Source organism: Aedes albopictus, chromosome 2 (assembly GCF_035046485.1).
Source record: "Aedes albopictus strain Foshan chromosome 2, AalbF5, whole genome shotgun sequence".
Classification (NCBI taxonomy): Eukaryota; Metazoa; Arthropoda; class Insecta; order Diptera; family Culicidae; genus Aedes; species Aedes albopictus.
Window position 1 is genome coordinate 283,980,966 of NC_085137.1, and position 22,340 is coordinate 284,003,305.

The 22,340-nt window shown below is 36.7% G+C and overlaps 1 protein-coding gene across 1 annotated transcript in view; it reads right to left on the reverse strand.

The window, feature by feature from the left end:
- Positions 1–285: 285 nt before the first annotated feature.
- LOC115266598 (putative phosphatidate phosphatase) overlaps positions 286–22,340 on the reverse strand; it is a 41,852-nt gene continuing 19,797 nt past the window's right edge. The window contains exons 3-7 of the mRNA XM_029873041.2: positions 18,157–18,263; positions 18,045–18,089; positions 2,588–2,788; positions 946–1,125; positions 286–876 (exon numbers count right to left, since the gene is read on the reverse strand). Of these exons, the coding sequence (XP_029728901.2) occupies positions 586–876; positions 946–1,125; positions 2,588–2,788; positions 18,045–18,089; positions 18,157–18,263 (824 nt within the window). The 3' untranslated portion in view covers positions 286–585. The remainder of the gene's footprint in view (positions 877–945; positions 1,126–2,587; positions 2,789–18,044; positions 18,090–18,156; positions 18,264–22,340) is intronic.

Here is a 22,340-nt window from a genome sequence, read left to right on the forward strand (position 1 = left end):
TAAAATCAAAATATTTGAACAATAACAACAAAATCTCAAATTGTTTTGCAACTCAAAGAGTCTTCAAGGAGAAATATGAAAGTGAAGGGATGCTCAAAAATAAAAATTGAAGAATCGTCATCCAAAACATGTTTAAATCGAATTTAGAAGACGCAAAAAGATATTTAGTTCAAATGAAAAAAAAAATGGGTATTGTACCTAGTGTTTAATCCAGCGGAGTTATGCGTTTAGCCGTACTATTTCAGTTTTAGCTGATTGGGTATGTTTCTCTGTAATATATTTGCGTTTTTTTCAATCAATGTGTTTATTAATACAATTTTGTAGCACGCTAAGCAGATGCCAATGACACAAAACAAAATAATAATAAAACGGAAGATTTTCGATATTTTCTTAACACAATATCTTATCTTACAGGATGCAGCAGTTTCAATCAATAAATAGCTGTCTCTTCATGCATGGTTTGTTACGTAAAATAAATTAATCCTTTACTATATAATAAATATAGTAAATATGCTGTAGGTCGACTCTCCTTTCGACAAGAAAGGTAATAGATTTTAAAAATCACATAAGCTCTATCACTATCAACTATTGCTGGTTTCCATTGGAAGTAGTGTGGTTCGGGCTGAGTTCGTAGCGTGTCTGTGGCAGAACATTTGTGCGTTTTCTTCGGGCATCGAACAAATCCGAACAGTAGTTGGAGACAACGATCGCCACGGTGGAACCAAGGACTGCTCCGGCTAGCACATCTGACCAGTGATGTTTGTAATCGGAAATCCGGCTAAGACAGGTATACCACGCTAGGAGGATCAGTAGAAACTGAAGGAAGTGTTTTAATAGTTTTGATCCTCGCCAGTTCATTCTGGATTGCAGATAGATCTGAAAGAATCATACATCATATTATATGCTTTTCCTATTTTGATATGTTGTTATCTAGTGATATCTTACCGCACAGTAAACAAGAGTGTACATTGAGAAGCTGGAATGACCGCTGGGGAATGATAGGCGCATCTCTTTCAACATACGAGGAGTTGATTTTTCACTGGTGCAAATGAAATCCGTAATGTACCGACCATTGTTTTCCGGGTCTTTACAGGTTGTACCGTCAGGCATCCTTGGTCTGCAAACCTGTAATTGTAAAGAACATTACTTCTGTATGCTTGTTTACTTTATTATAGGAATTGCGTTTTCATCATTACTCTAAATAGCGAAAAAGTCCATAAAATAAAACATAGGCAATAACTTCTGAAATGTGACTTATGCTTCCTTATTTTTTATCACTGGGTACCCAGTTTTTTGTTTGTTGATTTAGGTGAAGTTTAAGCGGCTCAAGCTTTTTCACACATCTCAATAGGCTCCTAGAAACTTTGCATAATGACTTTTGTAACTATGTTAACTAACTTTTGGTAATGAATGCTCAAAATTAAGTGGAATTCGATTCACTGGTTTCGGAGATATGACAGTTCAAAAATTAGATGTCATAATATAGTGTTTGACGAGAACTAATAATATATGTGAATTCCAAGTAAACAATGCAATGTTTCACATGGAAAATGCACCTAGGTATCGAATAATCTGTTCTGCAAACGCTAAAGATTGCGCATAAGCTTGATTGACCGCCCTTAGTTCCTTCTCCAGTATATCCTGACTAGCTACAGCAAGCAACTAATTATCTTCAGTTTGGGAACGTTGGTAATCTTTCTATTTTAGGAGAGCATGGAGCCTGTCACATCACATGGCACGACAATGCAAGGAAGGAGGAGGAAGTGATGATGCAATCCCTTGACCATGGTAGACCGTATATACCATTGCGTCTGAGCAAGTTCATGTCGATGATGACCTATAATTCAAGAAGTTAGGTTTCCAAAATTTTCGGCGCACGCACAGCGAAACTATTGCTAAACAATCAAAAACTATTGTTTGTTGATTTTGAAAAAAAAAATAAGGCACTTTTGTTCCAGCACTGCTTTCGTAAGTGGCTTTTTGGCATAGATATAGTCATTATTGTAAGTCGTGGGAAGGAAAGGGTTAATATGTATATCGTGTGGTAGGCAGAAGTCAAGGAAATTTCCTAGACCGACCGGGAACCGAACTCGTCACCCTCAGCATGATCATGCTGGATACTCATGCATTTACAGCTGTGGCTATAAGAGCCCTAAAAAATATTGAGCTGAACATTTTTTAATGTTACAATTGTAAATTTAACAACCTACTGTAAATGTCTAAATTGTTAAATCACAACAAAAAGTTCTGCGGCGTTAGCTGGTTATGAATAAAAAAGCATTTTATTTGAAGCAGTATGGCGTTTGGCATCAATTTTGCTATTCTCTTTTTAATGCCTGTAGCCTGAGAAGGAAAACACAAATTGATGAAAAAATAATGTATCTGTTATCTCTTGCCCTATCAGAACTGTCAATGAACACAATTCAGGCGAAAATTTTCATTTCTCTCGAATATTTGTTTGTCCTGTCTACAATAAATCAATAGATATGATAATATTTGTTTCGTAGGTGTTTATACATCCTCCTCTAAAGGTTTGCTGCCATGTACCCTACCAAATAACAATGTCCTTCTGTTGCATGCTACTTACATCAAAGAAATGTGGCCGTAACCGGCCGATGGTATATTTCCCCACGTCGGTCAACAGCTGGCTACAGGCGGCTCCAAAGCCGAACATTCCGATTGATTTGTATGCCTCCACAACCCAGTAAGGGATGGTGACGCTGTATACCTTCAGCGGCTGTGCATTCGATTTTTTCACGTGCGCTCGTACCAGCTCCGTTCCGAGTATCTGTAAGCGACAGAGAGATAGAGAAGGGAGCATGAGTTAGTTGGTTGTATATTTTAAAATGTACGAGCAGTTGGTATACGGTCATATAGGGAACCCCTCATTGCCGGTTGATCATATCGTTCGTGTTTGGGTGGAAAGCGGAAATTCAATGATGAATGAGATTAATATGACATACCGCGATGTGACCAATGTTGAGTTATGTGCGTACAGAATTGCGCGCCTGCGACGGTACGTGAAATGCAAGACCGTACATAATCTGTGACTGTTCACGCTGATTTTTAATTGAATTGTCCATATCGCATTAATCTTTCATTTTATTTAATGTTGCTAAGTCGTGGTGGTGACATGTTTGTTACTAATGGATATTTTGTCTTACTTGGGATGAGATTCTATAGTTGGATTGGATCATTGAGCATTGATTTCCTTCAACTATCTCAGGTATGGGATTGATTTTTTAAATTTAGTTTTCTTTCGATTGTCCATTATCTAAAACCATTACTACACATTATTAATTCTATGTCAATGAAGTCAAACACTAAATTCTTTCTTTGGAAATTGCAATATTGACATCTTTTTAGTGTGCACTTTTGTACAATTATCAATGTTAAACTAATATTACTTCCCTATTTGAGGTCGTACACAAATTGCGTCAAGCCCTTAGTGTGGAGGGGGGAGGTTCGCACAACGTGAGAGCCCTTACAAAAATATCCCATACAAAAAGTGTGATATAGGGTGGAGGGGGGTTGAAAAAGGTCGATTTTTGCGTAACATTATTTGTGTATCACCCCTTTTACTGCCAATATCATTTTCTTTCTTAACATGTCATAATTTCATCATGCTCCAAATGGTAAGTTTATAAAACAAACATTGTTTTGCATAGTAAACTTAAATGATTGTATAAAATAAAATACACGAAGGAAATATTGAAAATGCATTTAAGAAATTGAAAAAAGTACCGTCTTGCGGGGCTTCTTTTTACACTTTTTCATAGTTTTTCAATTTTTTGACATTATAACTCCCAGAGTAGTGAATGAATTTCTACAAATTTTACACATAATAATCGTGAGTATGTATGTAGAATGTATGCAAAATTTGAACTAAATCCATCAATAAACAAAAAAGTTGTTCATACACCAATCGGACACATCTCATATAGAACCGGATGGGGGCTACTTTGGACATTTTTATCTATAACAAAATTGCATTTCAAATTCCAGGTTTATTTAGAAAACTACTTTGTACCAGTATTATAGTATACTATATCAGACATGATTTCAATAAATTTATGCGTTTGAAGATGGTTCTGTGCTACCTTTGATATTATGAGCAGCATGATATTGCTATATAAATAGCCTGAAAAAAAAGGGACCATCAATCCTTTATGTGGGTGAAATGGTAATTTATAATGTATAACGATACAAATATTCGATTGTATATGCTACGTTGATATATTTTGAATGAATTGATCAACCCTTTGAAATATATGAACTGTAGAAACAATGCTTACAGACCAAATGTATATTTTATGTATATTTTATTGATTTATTCGATGTTTTTCCGCGTCCTGACAAGCAATAAATGGTCTTTTTGAAAAATAATTTCAACCAAATGGAGGGAAAACTATTGCTTCATAATAGTCCAAGACATCAAACAGATTTGAACCATGTTTCGAATTCAAAAAATCCATATTCATAAGTGTCCAAAGTAGCCCCGCGTTTCAAAAGTAGCCCCGCACGACGGTATATAATTTTAGGACAGATTTTCTAAAATATGGAGAAATCTTGTCATCTCTAGACTATCTTATTATCATGAATCGAAGCTCTTATTCTGTTATTATTTATTTACAGGCACAGTTACAATCTCTTTTTTAAAATTTATAATTGATTTCATGCAGAAACGTGATCATTAACTTTACCTTAAGGCAATGCAGGAACATTTCATATGCCTCAATATTTTACATTGATTGGTTGTAGTCTTAAGCGGTATTTGTGTCCCGATCTTGATTTACAGCTCTTGACAGTTATAAATCATTGCTTGTACCCGTGTATACAAATATCACGGTGCAGCTGTAAAGCAGAGCTCCACTCACGTGGACCACAATAGAGTGCACGCTGCAATTTTCTCCAACCAACAAGGATTGGCTTTTCTTTGGGCGGGGATAAGTTTAAATCATTACCCTTTACGGGACAATACCAACCACGGTGGTGGTACGCCGCAAGTATCAGGATTAGCTGACGACAACGAACGCTGCACACATTTCACCTCGTTAATAAACTTCTCAAAACGAATGAAGTATACTGAGCTGATGCACGTCTAATCCAATGATAAATAGGCTGGGTTCGTACAATGAGTTGATTATCAGCGCCAGCCACAAACCCACGCTTTCGTGTGACGAAGCCATCCAACTTAATCCGAATAGAAGAACGTGAGTAATCCGTTATTCTTTCCAACCTATGTGGTTAGAGTTGGGCTTGTAGAGTGAAATCTTGATGGTACCTTATAGAATCCTCTCGGAAGGGTTAATCATATGCAGCAGCACGTTTCAGTTGGATCACTTCACGACTACGAATTATTATGCTTGGGATAAAGGAAGGTAGATTATTGTGAGACATCGAAAAGTGGTGAATTATTATGTGTTTACTTTTTGCTCCTCTTGCTTGAGAATCGTGTTTTAATTAAACATAAGCATATCCAATATATATTTCAAAACTTCATATGAAATTTGTATTGTACACTAGAATGTATATTGTATTAATTGTGTAGCGATATTTTTTTTTTTAATTTTTTTATGAGTTTATATGCGCAATTGTCCACTTGAGTACCGTGACATCATCAAAAGCCAATCACTTTTTTTCGATTAGGACTTATTCCGTTCACTCCATTTGTTTTACTTGGTGTGAACGGAATAAGGAACCGAAAAAAGTGATTGGAATTAGGTTATATCATGGTACTATACCTTACGCTGATGGATAAAACTAGTTAACCTGAGCATGAGAATGAGCGAGCTACTCAGATCTACTCAAAATTACACATAGAACCGATCGACGGAGCTTCAAATACCTCTAATGTTGTGAATGTGATGTTCTCGAACATTTCGTAGAACAACATAGCAATAAAAATTTTAGGTATTAGGCCACAGGTTCCTCTTCGTATTGTATTAGTAAACTATTTCATTATGTTCTAGAATTGTGTTATTATCCAATCTGCATCATTGATGGGCCAAAGCTTTAAAAAGTGAGTAACTACGTCGGCCACGTCCTTTCGGTCATGGAGGAAGTGAAGGAATGCTAGTCGACATCCGTTGCTAAACTACTAGAGACCGAGTATACCTGTGGGTCTGTATCTGTATCTGTATGGGGGGAGAGGAGTGGTGTGGTTTCGTGGAAGTGTGACAAGCAATATATTAAGTTTAGCAAAACCCCGTACGAAAAGGGGGGGGGGGGGGGGTGGGGGGGGGGGGATGTCGACGTACTTAATGAACTAAAATAAAACATATAGTTAAAACTAAACGATCCCATCTAGCGAAACGGCACATTTTTATAGAGACATAGATTCTATATCCCAGAGAAAGGGGATTATTACAGGAATGCAACTTGAATGTTGCTCAAGTCTCTCTGGTTGTCGTGTCTTTTGGTGGATTCTGGTCCACTGTGTTCCTTGCCGTGCGGGTTGAAATGTGGCCCGGCCGAGGTGCATTCGTTGGTGTTGTCACCGAAGTCGTGGAATGTGGAATCCATGTTTGCCTGGTTTGAATCCAGTCACCTCACCAATCATATTGACGGGGTCCGAATCTCGTTGTTCAAATCTCTGTAAACCGACTGCAAATGCTGTCGATTGTCTAAAATTTTGCGATTTGTTTTTGGAATAATCACTCAAAATCATAACTCATTTTTATTAGAATTATTATCCCAGAACACCACCACAGTCTCGCACAAAACGCACTTTTTTCCGTCGCCATTATGACTAACGAGCTAGACTCTTGTTTGTGCGTTTTTCGTTTCACCGTCGTCGCTGTGACGCCGTCTATCGCCAATTTTTGCTTTTCTTCTTATTGGCACTGAGCAAAACATCTAACGTCGGGAAATGGGCTTTCACTTCTTTTGAATCGTGTTTGTTCATCACTAAATCACCAATTCATTCACTAATGATGGAAAGCGGGGTGGAAAATGGGTGGAAAACTAAACAAAACACCAAAGAAAAACCCTGATTTAATCAACCTAGGGTATCGCGCCACTTAGGCGGTGGCTTCTATATTCGTATGTTACCCACTATCAATTTTGAACCAATTGACTTGAAATGTTGTACACGGGTAGATACTATACCTATCTCACCACATTCCAAAAGTTGTGTCAATTGGTTCAAATTTGATTGAGTTGAGTGGAAAACAGACGAATATAGAAGCCACCGCCCAAGTGGCGCGATTCCCTATGTCACCATAGGAACCCTTATTTTGTGTGATTGTGCCGTTTGTTCATTCTAGAAAATATTTGGATTTGGCACCAGAAATGCCAGACACCTTCTAGAATCCTGCATAGAATGCTTGGAAAATAGCTTATACCAGTGGTTCCCAACCTTTTTCAGGTGGTGACCCCCTTTAAGAATTGCCAATACATCTGGGGCCCAATAAGAAAATTTAGAAAAAAATAGGGTCTGGGACCATTTGGGCGGGAGCACCTATTTTGGGCACTTGCTGCTATAACTCAGTCAATTTCAAACCGATTGACTTGAATTTTTGCACATGGCTAGATACTGTGCGTATCTGATCGTGCCTTAAAAATCAAGTCAAACGGTTCAAAATTGACTGAGTTATAGCAGCAAGTGCCCAAAATAGGTGCTCCTGCCCAAATGGTCCCAGACCCTATGAGTTAAATGAACGAAACCGATTTTTTCTGGTTGCAGTGACGTAGCCAAAAATTTACTGTAGGAGGGATTTTCGATGATCAATGATACGTTTTTTTTTCTATTCGACACTCACATTTCGTAAACAATGTTTATTTTTTTTTTGTTTTTATTAATCTGTATTTTTTTTGCTCCGAAGTACTTGGGCACACATGGTTGTGGTCGAAACCAAGCGTCAATTATACAAACGTTATGGTGTTTAAAAGACGAAAGTGAAATATCTACTACGTTAATCAGCTTTGGCCTTATTGAGTTATTTTGGCTATTGCCACTAAAAACTGCAAGGTGTATTAAACCCATTTTGACCGGCATTTTTTCCACAATATATAGATTCAAAGTTTTCATCTAATATCTTGTTAGTTTTCACAAAATTCCTGCTTATTCATTTTAAAACAATTTCTCTTAGACTGGCCAGAACCGGTGCCCTTACCCTAATATTACATATTTACTTGCTTGACAATAACATGATCTTGGAGAAACTGCGCTACAATTTTCGAGCATTCCAAGCAGAGATTGAAGTATTCATGTGTTATCAAATGATCTCCAATTCGACCTAGAGCCATTGGAACCATGTGGTTTTATTGGAACTACTCCCAAATACTCTTCGAAAGATATCTACGTAACCAAATGTCCAATCGAAATAACATCTATGTTGTAGCTTTCATTTGGTGCTAAGTGATAACACTATGGAGGGATGGATAACACTAGTTTCAAATCGAAATGAAAGTAAAATGAACTTCTACTAGCGACTAGAATTTTTCATGCATAATCTCGTGCTGATTGCAAAATTTGGCTACGGAAACTGTTAGGCACAACAGGTTTTAAGTTAAACCTAAAATCGATTTTAACATTATTAATTTAAGAAAATTTGGCTTGAGTTTAGTTGACCACCGCCAGTAGATGTTACTGCAGTACTGCAGAAATGCCAGCCACAACCAAGCAATGTTGTGAATGTACACAAGGAACCAATTGTATAGCCGCTGGAGACCTAGCTTGAGACTAATAGGCATCTTTAATGTGTGTGAATGTTGCTGATTTTCTATTGTAAGGCGAGAATAATATCTACTACGTCAGGTTCGTGGTCAACAATGTGAGGAAAAAGAAGGAAGTAATCTTTGTAATCACGTGTCTACGATATTCAATTTTCAATGGCTTAGAACATAGGATCTCAAACTTTTTGGGTGAGCTACCCCCATTATCATGGGAAGGTCTTTCCACGACCAATCATTTTTTTGTTTGTTTTTATTTATGTGTATTTTAACATAACACAAATTCTACACTTACAACCAATCATTAAAAAATCAAAAAAAAAAAAAAAAATTCGTACATTTTTTTTTCATTTACAATATCTTTTTTTTATAATTTGTACTTTAATACTTAAATGTTTTCATTGTTGCAAAATAGCTGAAAGGTTCTTATGATAAGATGAAACGGTACGTTTCTATTTAGAATTCGTCATATTATTGTTCATTACTCTTAAAAGAGATTTATGCATTTGAACATTTAAACATTGCGCGGCAGACACACAAAAATATCTGTGTTTCCTAGAAAAATATCTCAAGGAGACGAAACAAAACGTGTCGAATACAGAAAAAAAAAGAATGAAGCTATCTACCATTTGATAGAATTTACCTAGATTCTAGTAACATATTTTAAATTTGTCCACAATTTTCATATAGAAAATGTAAAAAACAATGAAATACTGTAATTTTTATTATTCATTTTTATTGTTTATTATATCACCAAGAAAACATTTCACAACCACCCGGTTGAAAGCCTGTGACCCTCCAGGGTTATGTACATAACTTGTAGGGGGGGTGGGGGTAAGACGGACATGTTTAGGAAACACTCTATTTTGACAGTGTAAACAATGCGATAAGTAAAATTTTATCTCCATACTATTTACTTCAACTAAGGTACTTTACAGTCTGAAAGCCAATTTAACAATAAAATTTGATTTTCCATGACTTTTGTGATAATTAAAAAGTGATCTCCAAATGTATGATTTTCAACGGTGTGGGTAAGACGGACCGGTAGGGTGGGTAAGATGGTCACGTTTGGAAAATTAGCTAATAAGCCATTAATTGTGTTAAATAATGTTTATGGCCGATTATATTCGGTAGATCAATCATTGTAGAATCTAAATTTTACTTTGAATCGCTTAGCGAAACGTGTTTTTGCAAATTAAAATCTATTTTGTAAATTGGATACCTCCATACACATATTAAACGCCTAACAGTATGCAATGCTCGGTTAATTTTACGAAGTTCAAACTATTCCAACAACAAAACACCTAATATAATGAATTTTTAAACAAAAAATCTATATGAAATGCTTTACACGGCTTCCACAATCATTTTTGTACTCCATAGATTTCAATCTGTGAACAATGTGTGGGTTTTAATGTGTTTCTCATGGCACTATCAAAGTAACCCAAACACTGTCCGTCTTACCCACCCTCAAGGCGGACCGTCTTACCCCCACACAACGCAAAATATTAATTCCACCACCGTTATCCTTAATCTATGAAATTCACCTGAATTTCGTTGTGTATAGCACGGAACAGTTTAAAACAGCTGGGAAACTCAAAATAAAATACGAAAACTTAGCAATTTAATGTTAAAAAAGCTTATTTATTGCCGCCAAAAAATTAGATCCCAGCACAAAAGCGTGTAGCCAGGTAAACAATTGTTTATTTTTTGCACTTTTGACATATGTATTCTCTCATGGAATGGTTCAATAATCGTCAGCTGATAATAAGATAGAGTTAATCGTAAAAGAAAGCCAAATTTCAGCTCTTAAGTGACAAAACTAGTCGGTGGTCCGTCTTACCCACCCGGTCCGTCTTACCCCCACCCCCCCTACGAGTAATAATATGATAGATTGACACTGTGCTGTAAAGTTTGAAAGAAGGGAGCTTTTTCTAGCGATGTCTATGAACATATGAATATACATGAGTAGAGAAGATTGAGACAGTAAATAGAAAGATGCAAAGTAGGAGAATACACATTTCCTTAAAACTGCCAACATCACATTTGATTAAGGATGCTTTAGTGAAAAATACGTTTTTTTTTATTGAAATTGTTGATTTATTTATTGCATTTCATCGCTTTTTCTAATGCTTCAATTGAATAGACATATGAAATAGAATGTCTCTGATGACGGCATCTAGATCAACAGTGATAGATTACGGAGGCGTTGTGTAGAAACAAAACCTGCAGTAAATGCCAGCCTGGAGATAATCCGGAAACACATAGACACATAAGCAGGCCTAAGAGATTAGTGAATCCCATTTCAGAAAAAAAGTTTGGAAAACTTAAACTGGCTAAGTGGCTATCCATAAATTACGTAGCATTTTTGGTCAAGCTTCAACACCCCCTTTCGTAGCCTATTTTTCCATACCTAATACATGGTTTGTAGCAATTTCAGGGACTCCCCTCTAAAATACTACGTAATTTATGGGCGACCCCTAAGGCATACCTGTGTTGTCCCAATGTAAACCATTTCATGGGCAAAGAACATGCTTTGAAAGTTTTTGAGTAATGCTTTTTTAGATATTTATTCCATAACCGAAGGTTAGTTCTGAATACATAAGAAAGATGCTTTGGTAACATTTATTGAAGAATTTATGGCCGGATGCACACAATCTTGCGAGGCTCATATTAGCTTAATGAATTCAATTAGACGCATGTCTGCCGCAGCGTTAGCCTTATTATTAGCGTTTTTTTTTCTTCGTTCTACTTTCTTTCCAGCGGAGTGGATAGTGCCATTGTCGGTAGATAATCGTATATTTTTAGACTTTCTTATATATGTTGATGAAGGAAAGGGCATGCGGGTTCCGAATGCCACCTAAAATTCGAAGGCTCGAACGGCTTATCAATGCCATAAAAAGACATTATTGTTCGTCTCCTCGAAACCGTCCATCGATCGGCTTATGTTTGCTTGCGGAAAGTAAAGGCGTTTCGCCATAATTTTTCAACTTATCGGGTGGCTCTATCTTTCGTTATTCTCGGAACTCGACCTCCAAATTGATGATTCGCTTTGCATATGTAGCGCGGCGAATTTCCGCTGTAAAGGCGGATCCACTTATAGTTCGCGTAAGCCGTGTCGGCGTTCATAGCGCACAGACAAACAGATAAAGCGTTTTAAAAATATAAACCTGAATTTAGTTTTTTTTTTACTTGATGGTAATGAATGGTATTGAATGGTTTAACAATTTGACAATAATTCAGGAATCTTCTATATTTTCTGCTAAGTATGCACACAAATTTTAAACGATAACTTCATTTATTGCTATGCAGAGGTGCATGACCTAAGTTAAAACCTCTTTAATAAATAATAATAATTATAATAATTTATTGCTATGAACAAAAGAATGAATTACATTCGTCAAATGATAATATAAAATGTTCCCATAAAAAGAATGTTGTCGAAAAAATACATGTGCTTAGGTAACTAAAGAAGCTGACTAAATATGAAAAAAACATGTTATTTTACGGGTCTTAGGTTGTTATGCCAGGGATTATTGAACGTTTTTATTGAATTGCAGATCCCCAGGCTAGTCATTCGTTTCAGCATCCAAGATATTCACGCTGATATTTTCACATGCACATAGTAATCAACACATTGTAGACCGATACATATTAAAGAAACCACGTCAGCTTCAATGCAACGAAATGAGTGCATGAACTCGTGCTCTTATGACCCGATGAATGTTATTCAATTAAATGGTTGGATCCATTCTCCCTCACGCAGAACAAATCTGCTAACGATCCCACGGACAAATATTGCACAGAAGCGACGACGCGCTATCAAGCGGCACGTTTGCCGCGATGTCTATTTAGATTTATCTAGCTGGTAGTTCTATGTTTGTTTTGACGGATTATTTGAGCATGAAGCCATGCTGAAGTCGTCTCATTCATTCGTTACAGTTCATAGACACTGGGCGGATTTCGGAAAGCACGCTCCAAAGCCGGCTCAAAAGGATTTAATACTAATGCGTTGTAGGTACGGTCTTTATCATAAAAAATACAGCAAACAGCAAGCACAAACACATGTCGGGTGCGTTTCATCTTCTCCGGTGCCGCGCTGCTGCAACTCTGCACATCGCATTGTGCACATAGTCAGGGAAAACAAACTGCATCTTGTAGAAGGAATCATAACAAACGATTGTGCCACTATCGCCATTCCTGTCATTAGCGCTCCGGAGCGCGATCGCAGAGGACCTGGCAGAGAGGGGATTGGGCGGTGAACATTTCGCTTTTGGTTGCACTATAAATCATCCGGAGGATCAGTTAAATCCGACCATAATCAAGCGTGCTCAACACGAGAAAGATGCGAACTGGAACATAAAAGATCGCACAAAACGAAGCATAGGGGAAAATGTTACAGAACGTTACTGTTTGTCACGGTTAAATCTTTCTAAGGTGAATTAAAATGGATGACCATGCGTCTCCACAAATGTATTCCAAAATAATCCGACGATCCGACTTGTTTAAATAGGTATTTAAATCTGGATTCTTCAACATGTTTTCTTTAGTTTTTATTATTCACATTTACAGATTTTCTGTGTCTTTATGATATTGAAAAACAAAAAAAAAACACAATTCACAGAAAGAAAATACATTACTATTCATACAAGTACAATATATCCATTTTAAATTATGTTGATTGCTCAAAAATCAGTGGACGTTCGTTTCAGTTCGGTTTAAAGTTTTTTTTGTTACAAATCGCAGTTGTGATTTTTCGATTAAAGAAAAGGCATATTTCAATACATATATATTATTTTTTTAATGTCAAGTTTAGGTTCATACCAAATATTATATCATAAGGCATCAACAACTAGTTATTTGTTGACCACTATTAGAATGCTACACATATTTTTATTTTGTTTTTACGAAAACACTTGATACATTAAATAACTCGAGGGTCGATTGTTAATATTAACGAAAAGTTTGTATAATATACATTGCAGATGGTCATGTTTATAATACGACTTTACCCGTTATTCTACGTGAAATGCGTTATATCGATCGCATAGTTTTCGGTTTAAATCCAGTTTTTTAAAATAAATTCGGTCTAATTTAAACCACTAGGTAAAATTAAGAAAAAACATTTCACTTTTAGTTTACTTTTGTTAAAAAAACTTTTAAAGAAGAACTAGAATTCCTTTCAATTCCACTACTTTGCTTATCTTCGGACAGATATGCTTATTTTGTCCGCGACTTACATACTTCTTTAGTCTCGAGTTCTACTAAATATTCCAAAGTGTTAGTGACGTTCGGTTTCATGTCAAAATTTCTGAAAAGCATACTAATGTTTTAAGGTGATACAAATGTCATGGTTTAGTAAGTTTTGAAACATATTTACAAGGCCATGATATTAAAAAAAAGATTGATATAAGAAAAGTTCAAAGATTGAATAGAGATTTATGAATATACTAGAAATCAATCGAGGTAAGAAATCAAACCAACAATCATTTTGCCCTGACGGTTCATTGTGTGCTGTACTTCCCTGCACACCTTTATATGATGTATGCGACTGATTCGTTGTACGGATAAAAAAAAAACTATAAAAGTGACAAAAATCGGTACCGCCACGCTGTTGTTTTTTTTGGTTTCGGAAGATTCTTGGGATCGTTCACAGAAATGTGTTTCCAAGAACTCTAGTTTCAAGGAGGAACAAACTGGCTTTTTTGCCAATTCATTTTTGCATTGTCATTGTGGCTAATAAAACACTGCTTTTTAAATTATATATGGGACTAAAACAGGTTTTTTTTATTGAAACAAATAATGAATTATTTCTATTATAAAAAGTGTCTCCATTTCCGATGTTCTTAAAGTTAAAAATGTTGAAACGGATAGATAAAGCAAGCATCTTTGCTTAAAAATCGAACAAACTTAAATGGTTTGATGAGAATTTAAGAGAAGTTTGAAGAAACATTAATGTATTTTTCGACACCTGACACGATTGTTTTTTTTTTCTTTTTTATTCGCCGGAGCTCCCTAGTTCTCGAAGGTACATTTTTAATTTCTTGTAGTATGTTTGATGTTTTGCCATTGAAGAAATGCTGAAGAGATTGCTCTCACAGTTTTGTCGACATTCTTGGTAAATTCCCTCCATCAGCGAGGAATATGCTCATAAGTTTTTCTTAGGAAATTTCTATCTAAGAAAAGTTTTGATTTCAATAATAATGAACTCATTGCGTAAGACTTGTTAAGAAATATGTTCCGCAAAAAACGTCGTTAGCTAGAATCAGAATCCTACCATTAATTTTTGGGGAATTCACAACTGTAGACTGCAGTGGCTAGAGTTTTTGAAATAAAAACAACATCTTTTGGAAGAATCGTTGTGCATTTGACAAGGCTTCGCTTTGCGCAAAATGCATCCGGCACACAGTCTAAAAACCCCGCTGGAAGGAATCGAGTAGCCTTCCTAAGTCCCCAATTTTTTTTCTTTTTTTGTAACTACTCACTTGGAACAAAGCCTGCTTCTGAGTTTAGTGTTATATGTTTGAGAAACATCTATTTGTCATGTTACATATCATCATGGTGCTGATGTTTGGCAGATATAGGCATCTTGAGGGGTTCAGTTTAGCGAATTCACCTACTGGAAGTGATTTGTATGACACGTTATGGTGAAACAATGAGATTTTCTTGTATTATTATTATTACTTTATTGTAGAGATTTTGAGCACTAGGTTGGTTCATCTAGGAATTTTATATCTCTAAGCTAAGCTGCAAATGCCTCAAGCAGACAATACCTAGCGAATACACTTTTTGAGGCAGGTTATCAATTGTATTGTAGTGGATAAGCTCGTTGGCATTCTTCATCAAAAATGAAGTGCTTTTTCATGCATAACTAGTCAGTGTTGTAGCAAAAATAAACTTTTAATATTCGTTAGTATTCGGTACAACTAAGGACTGTATCGTTAATTATGAGTACACCTTTGAGGCTCTGTATTAAAAAGACTATGCCTTATTTTGTTAACTGCTTTGTGTCTATGTGTTGCTAACGTTGTAAACAAACGATAACCTTCATTAAAAGTTAAAGTTTTTCCTCAAGTGGAACAATGCGAGGGTTTACGGAGGAGAAGCGAAAATCGATTGTGACCAGGCACTGCAAGGAAAAATGATCATCGCTAAGAAAATTAGCAAAAATTGCATAATATGCATAACACACTGAAAGACTTACCCGGACGCGGCAAAAAACAAGTGCGTCCAAGTCAAATTTGGACAGCAAAACTTGCAAAATCGTTGAAGGAAAATAGGAGGTATCCATTAGAGATTACGCAAAAAAGTGTGAAACGACTGTTGGTATGGTTCAACGCGCCAAGGAGCTTAATTCCCCGAAGACCTACTCAAAACAGAAATGTCCAAAACGCAGTCAAATTCTGGCGGATTATGTGAGAACTCAGGCTTGGAAGCTGTACGACGATGTTTTGAGCAAAAATTGCATGTGCATATTCATGGATGACGAAAGGTATGCCAAATTGGACTACAAGGTACTTCCAGGGGCACAGATTTTCACTGTTAAGCATGGCACGAATGTTACAAATTAGGAGAAATCGATTTTTTGCTAAAAAAAAATGGGAAAATGTGTTGGTTATGCAAGCAATTTGTCAATTTGGTATGAAATCGTCACCTTTCTTCACCGTCCCAGGTATGAACGTCGAAATATACCGGAGGAATGTCTCCAGAAACATATTCTGCCACTCATCTGAAAGCACAAAGGTCCTACATTACTTTGGCCGGATTTGGCATCCCTCCGCTAAGCGCGTGACACCTTTGACAGGTATGAAGTAAACAATGTTCAATTTGTGGAAAAGGCAATGAATCCTCTAAATTGCCCGTAAATAAGGCCCATTGAGAAATAGTTAACTTTGATGAAAGGGAAACTACGGAAAAAGGATAGAGGAGCAGAGGACGTCACAAAATTCAAGAAAACTGGGTCAACGTATGCAAAACTATCGTCGGAACGGTTGTCCAAAACCTTATGAAGCACGCCAAGAAGAAAGTGCGAGAGGTGGCAAGATCCACGAAAAATTAAATATACAATCATGTCATGGGCTTTTCTGATGGTCAATGAACAATGTAATTGAATTTAGTTTACAAAATAAATAAAACATTTTGAAATACAGCAATTTTAAGGTGTACTCATAATTAACGATACAGTCCTTAGTCAATAATCCTAAAATTACCAGTGATTTTTTAACATACATTGCCAAATAAAAGACAAGTTCAAAACTTAAGTTTCTGTCAGCTTTTGTGAGACCAGGATCTTTGTGGATCGATGGACGATGTAAAGCTGTCAGTATTGCGCATTAAAAAAAAAAGAAATAGCTAGCCCCAAGTCCCATTCATTGACTATCTGTTCAATTTCGACTGTACTGATCAATCAACGTGTTTTGTTTGTTTGATTATCAGTCCACTAATGAAATGTTTTCTTATCTCTAATATTTTGTCGTTAAAAATTGGCAATACACGCATGACTTTATCAAGTTTGAACTTTCAGATGCCCTCATCTCGTCTCATTAATTCAATTTTCAATGGACAATTCATCCCATTCTGTGACTTTTGACCCGGTCCGTCGTCAGCCACACAGACTGTGGCATTCGCCCGCCCGCATCTTTCAGTGGGTTCGACCTAACCAATGCGGCTCACTTAGCACATACTTCTTTAATGAGTCGTGTTTATTTACTTCCAGCTTTCATTTGTTCTTCTTCGCCGATAAAAGTGACGTTAAAGCGTGAAGATGCCGATTAGAGAAGCAGTCGGAATATGAGAAAGTGCATCTCCTGGGGAGGGGATTAGCTCGGAAGCAGCTCAAAGCATCAGTCACTTCTGCTCGGCTCCATTACAGAAAGAATTGTCTGTCTGCCTGTCTGCCGGACGGATCACATCGCCGGCTGTTAAAGTCTGGTGAGTCTACTGTGTGGAAGACTTAATGCGTCCGAAGCAGAGGTGCCCAACCGATGCAAATGTTTGAAGTATTTGATGGTTCGTGCAGTTGGAATGCGGAAACAGGTAATTGTTATCAATGAACCAGTTAAGAAAACTCTATTCTCAAATTATTTAAATAACATTGTGTTCTAAGACACAAAAGACTTTAAAAGTTCTCATGTGTAAGTTGGGAATTTCTGGCCTAATACCATGCGTCTGTTGCAGGCAGCAGTTAGAGGAAGTCGTGATCCGCTTTATCTGAGGGTATTCGCATTCTGCCATGCCACCATCGGAGATGTAACGTGACTCGACCATCAGTAGATAATATTACATTCAATATTGGTTAGTTGAAGATGTTGTTTGCTAGCTATCTTATTGCTTCTTCTTATAGCTTCGTTAGATTCGTTGTTACTTACCACTATTATGGGCACAGCTATGCCTATGATGTACAGCATCCAGTTCTGTAAGAAACATAAGACACAAATCAGCTGAGTGTGTGAAAACACGATTACTGTTCAATTAACATACCGTGACGGTTGAATCGTGAAACGGGTGCATGAGTGACTCATCATCGCAGAAAAATCCTCGCTCGTAAGGTTGACCGATGAGAAAAAAGATCAAAATTGGGAACCCAACTGTAACGGTAGAAAAGAAACAAAATACGCTGTATAAATTTACTTTCGTAGTGAGAATGAGTTTACCGGCTTACCGGTGCGATAAATTGTAGTGGCAGCAGGTTGCCGCAACTTGTTCTTATCTATTATCAATATTTAACGTTGCGGGTTGTTTGAGAGACATATGAATAAGTACTCCATTGTCTCGTTAAACGGCCTGTCTCGTCAAACTATGTCGTATAAATACGAGAAAAGCTGACCTCACTGCAATGGTAGTAAATACAAATGATGGGGAACGAGGTGCAGGTAACGCGGCTTTTCGGTTTGTATTTTTAATGGTGTCATAAATTGTCTGGAATCGGCGTAACGAGCGGTGTTAGAGTATGTCATAAATATATCCGAAAACTAATACGTCAAGGCCAATACAGAGGGATTCTGAACCCTTTCCTTTTTATTGGGAACCTGTCTTTTCTTCCAATCGTGATGTTCTTTGTGGATATACCCTGGATAAAAAAAAGTTTTAGGAGATTATATGTATGGCTATATCAATAAAACGATTCGGAAACGTTGCTTTTTTTGTGGATATGTTTTGTTTTTTGAAAAATGTTGTGGAATCTAACCATAACATGTGTAAGAATGGGGCTCCGTAGGTGGTGTAGTTGGCTGCATTTTCACTTCGTAGGCAGGTGGTTATTGATTTCATAATTGATTCATCACCCTGTCTCAACTTCATTCACGGCTGGAAATTGAACCCTTTTCAACCACAGCACAAACAAACAAGCGCAACTGAATATCATCAAAGGACAACATCAGTGTTGTTAGCGATCACAGTCTTTGACACATTTTCGTCGACACTAGGCTCAGGTATCAGTAGGTCGGCTCCAGAGGCACGTCCTCCTCCATTTGGGAAAATTGTGTCATAATTTTGGCCGTATAAATATGTGTCATATAAGGTATAACAAGGGGCCGTCCATATACCACGTGGACAAAAAATTCATGGTTTTTTCATTGACCCTTACCCCCTCCCATAATGTTCACGTGAACATCACAAAAAAATAAGATTTTTTGATATTTAGATTTCTAATAAATTGAAAACATTGATAGTTTTTAATGGAATGATTTTTTTTCGAAATAGTTCATAACTTCAAGAATTACAAATATTGTATAGTTTACGTAATAGATACAAGCTACAATTTATTTAGTTTTTAAACAAAACAGCTGCCAATTCATGATTGTCTAACTCATTTTTTTTTTCGTTAAGAAAACTTTTATGTGGTGGTATTTTGCTAATTTTCATCAAAGATTCTATTTCTTAGATTCCAACAAAATCAATAACTACAGGGTTATTTCAAAGATGCATAGTGTAACTGAGAAATCAATTATGTAGTACTAGGATTAAGATTTCCATATCCTTTAAATACATCTCAAATTTTAGAGAAAATTACAAAACAAAATTTGAATGTAAACCTGCAAGAGTCTCTCTCTCTTATTGGCGTAACGTCCTCATTGGGACAAAGCCTGCATCTCAGCTTAGTGTTCTATGAGCACTTCCACAGTTATTAACTGAGAGCTTCCTCTGCCAATGACCATTTTGCATGCGTATATCGTGTGGCAGGCACGAAGATACTTTATGCCCAAGGAAGTCAAGGAAATTTCCTTTACGAAAAGATCCTGGACCGACCGGGAATCGAACCCGTCACCCTCAGCATGGTCATGCTGAATACCCGTGCGTTTACCGCCTCGGCTATATGGGCCCTGCAAGAGTGTGTAATTTGAAAACTTCAAAGTAGTTTGAAAATTGAAATGCAACTTCGAGAAATTCGACGAAACTTTTGACAGAGGAACCAACATTTTTATGGCCTACGCGCCATTTCAAAACTCCAAAATTCTCCTTGATGAAAACACAAATTCATTTAAATTCTGATAATGAAAAACAGCCGACGAAATTTTTATTTTTTTGCAATACCCTGATTTTTTCCTCGAAGAAGCCGCATCCAACCAAAAAAAATGTATAATAAAATAAGAGCTGTTATGAGAGTGTATCATTTTAATTTTGCGACGTAATATGTTTCGTTAGTGAATCTTTGTTTGCTAATTCTTATTTCAATGCTGTACACGTGGACGTTTGACAGACCCCCACCCCTTTCTAAGTGGACAAGCGTGGACTTTTCTTTGAACACCTCCACCACCCCCTATTTGTCCACGTGGTATATGGACGGCAAGAATTAACTAATATAGACATTCGTAATTTGAATTGGCTGATGTTATATTATCTGTATTAACGAGATTTTTAGCCCTAGGCTAGTTCATCTCGGGACCCACGCTTTACTTTCCTTCCGATGGAAGAACTCACATATTTGCGAGTTTGTAGGGAGTAGGATTCGATCCCAGGTCCTCAGCGTGATAGTCAAGTGTTCTAACCATCACACCAGGTCCGCTCCACTGGCTGATGTTTATGAGAAAAGTAAGGATTAAAATGTCACTGTGTCAGACGACATTTATTTGACATGTGTGTTTTTAGTAATCCTCGTTTTACAGTGCGTGTTGTATGTAACACGTCCTCGAGAATCTATAGCATTTCTACACATATAGATTTTAGGCGAATTTTTATAATATTTTTGGAAGGGATGTAGACACTGCCTTTGCACATTCATCAACTCACTTGGTACTGAGTTGATGAATGTGCAAAGGCAGTGTCTACGTCCCTTCCAAAATTATTGTAAAAATTCGCCTAAAATCTATATGTGTAGAAATGCTACAAGAAGCTCCAAAAGAAACTCTGGCACTAGTTATAGAACATAACAAAAAACGATAGACAGCTTTACCCTTGAAAAAGGCCAAATAAATTGGGCCGAAACGTCGGGCAATGCCAATTTAATCGTTTGGATTCCCTAGACTGAGAAAGCCAAAACCTCCAAAAAATGAATAGGTATTATTGAAGATCTTTCAAGATCTATGAAGCTCTCAACGTATATGAACGTCGTTGAAAATAACTGTACAGTTCTGTAAAGGTTGACGTAAACTAACGTAGGTCTGCGAATGTCCGTGAATGATTGTGAAGAAATGTGAACGTTTGTGCAGACTCGTGAATGTGTACAAAAGTCTACAAAGGTGCGTGATGATATGAATGTTGAATGGAGTGCAGAATAAGCGATTGAATTACAAATATTTTGAAATTTGCGTATAAAAAGTGCAACCAAATTGTTTCCCATCATAGGTATATGTGCAAAAATGATTGGAGAGTAACACTTTATCCATCAAAGGGCGACACCTGTCCGACCACTTCCGTACGATTTGGTTGTCTTGTGTAATGTCTGTAAACAATCTCTTTTACATATAAGTCTGCAAAATTGGGCCTTCCGATGTATTTTTATTTTTATATAAGCTGTAAAATCTGTTTCATTACAAATCACCAATTAAATTTTGTTTTTTCTTTGCTTGCTTCACAAAAACATGCCAATTTATGACAAATACTTTCATATTTGTTCACAAGTACATCAGTCTATAATTACCATTAATTATTCAGGCAACATTTTACATACTCTCCCTCCGGACCTACCTCATATATCGTTATCGTATATTGCGTATTTTGTTAAAATCTGTAATCAGCACATCATTGTTGATTGCTCACATCGAGATAAGCTTGCGCCATAGTGTAGGATGCACCCATATGACATCATACCTGGTTTCACTTGATTGGCGAATATTTGCATCCAAAAGAGACGATAAACTAAAAATGGTAAAAGACAGCTCGCAGGACACTTCTTTTGACTGCCGTCGTGCGGTGCTTCTGTGATGCATTTTGTTTAAAAAAATCCATAAGAAATGAATAGCATCGATATTACACCGTGTGGGTAAAAAATTGTTTGAAACAGCTACAAACATAAATTCGCTATTTCATGGGACATATTTTGTAGTACAGGCTCTGTGCATATTTTTTTTAGGAAAAAGTTTAAGGCTGAGGCAATCGTTGACTCAACTCTCATAACAGGCGGAGATGTTAAACACAAGACAGTCAAAATACCCAACTGTCCAGAGGGGTGTTTGCGGTATATTTACATATTATTAGCATAAATTAAAAATCGTTGTGGACATAGT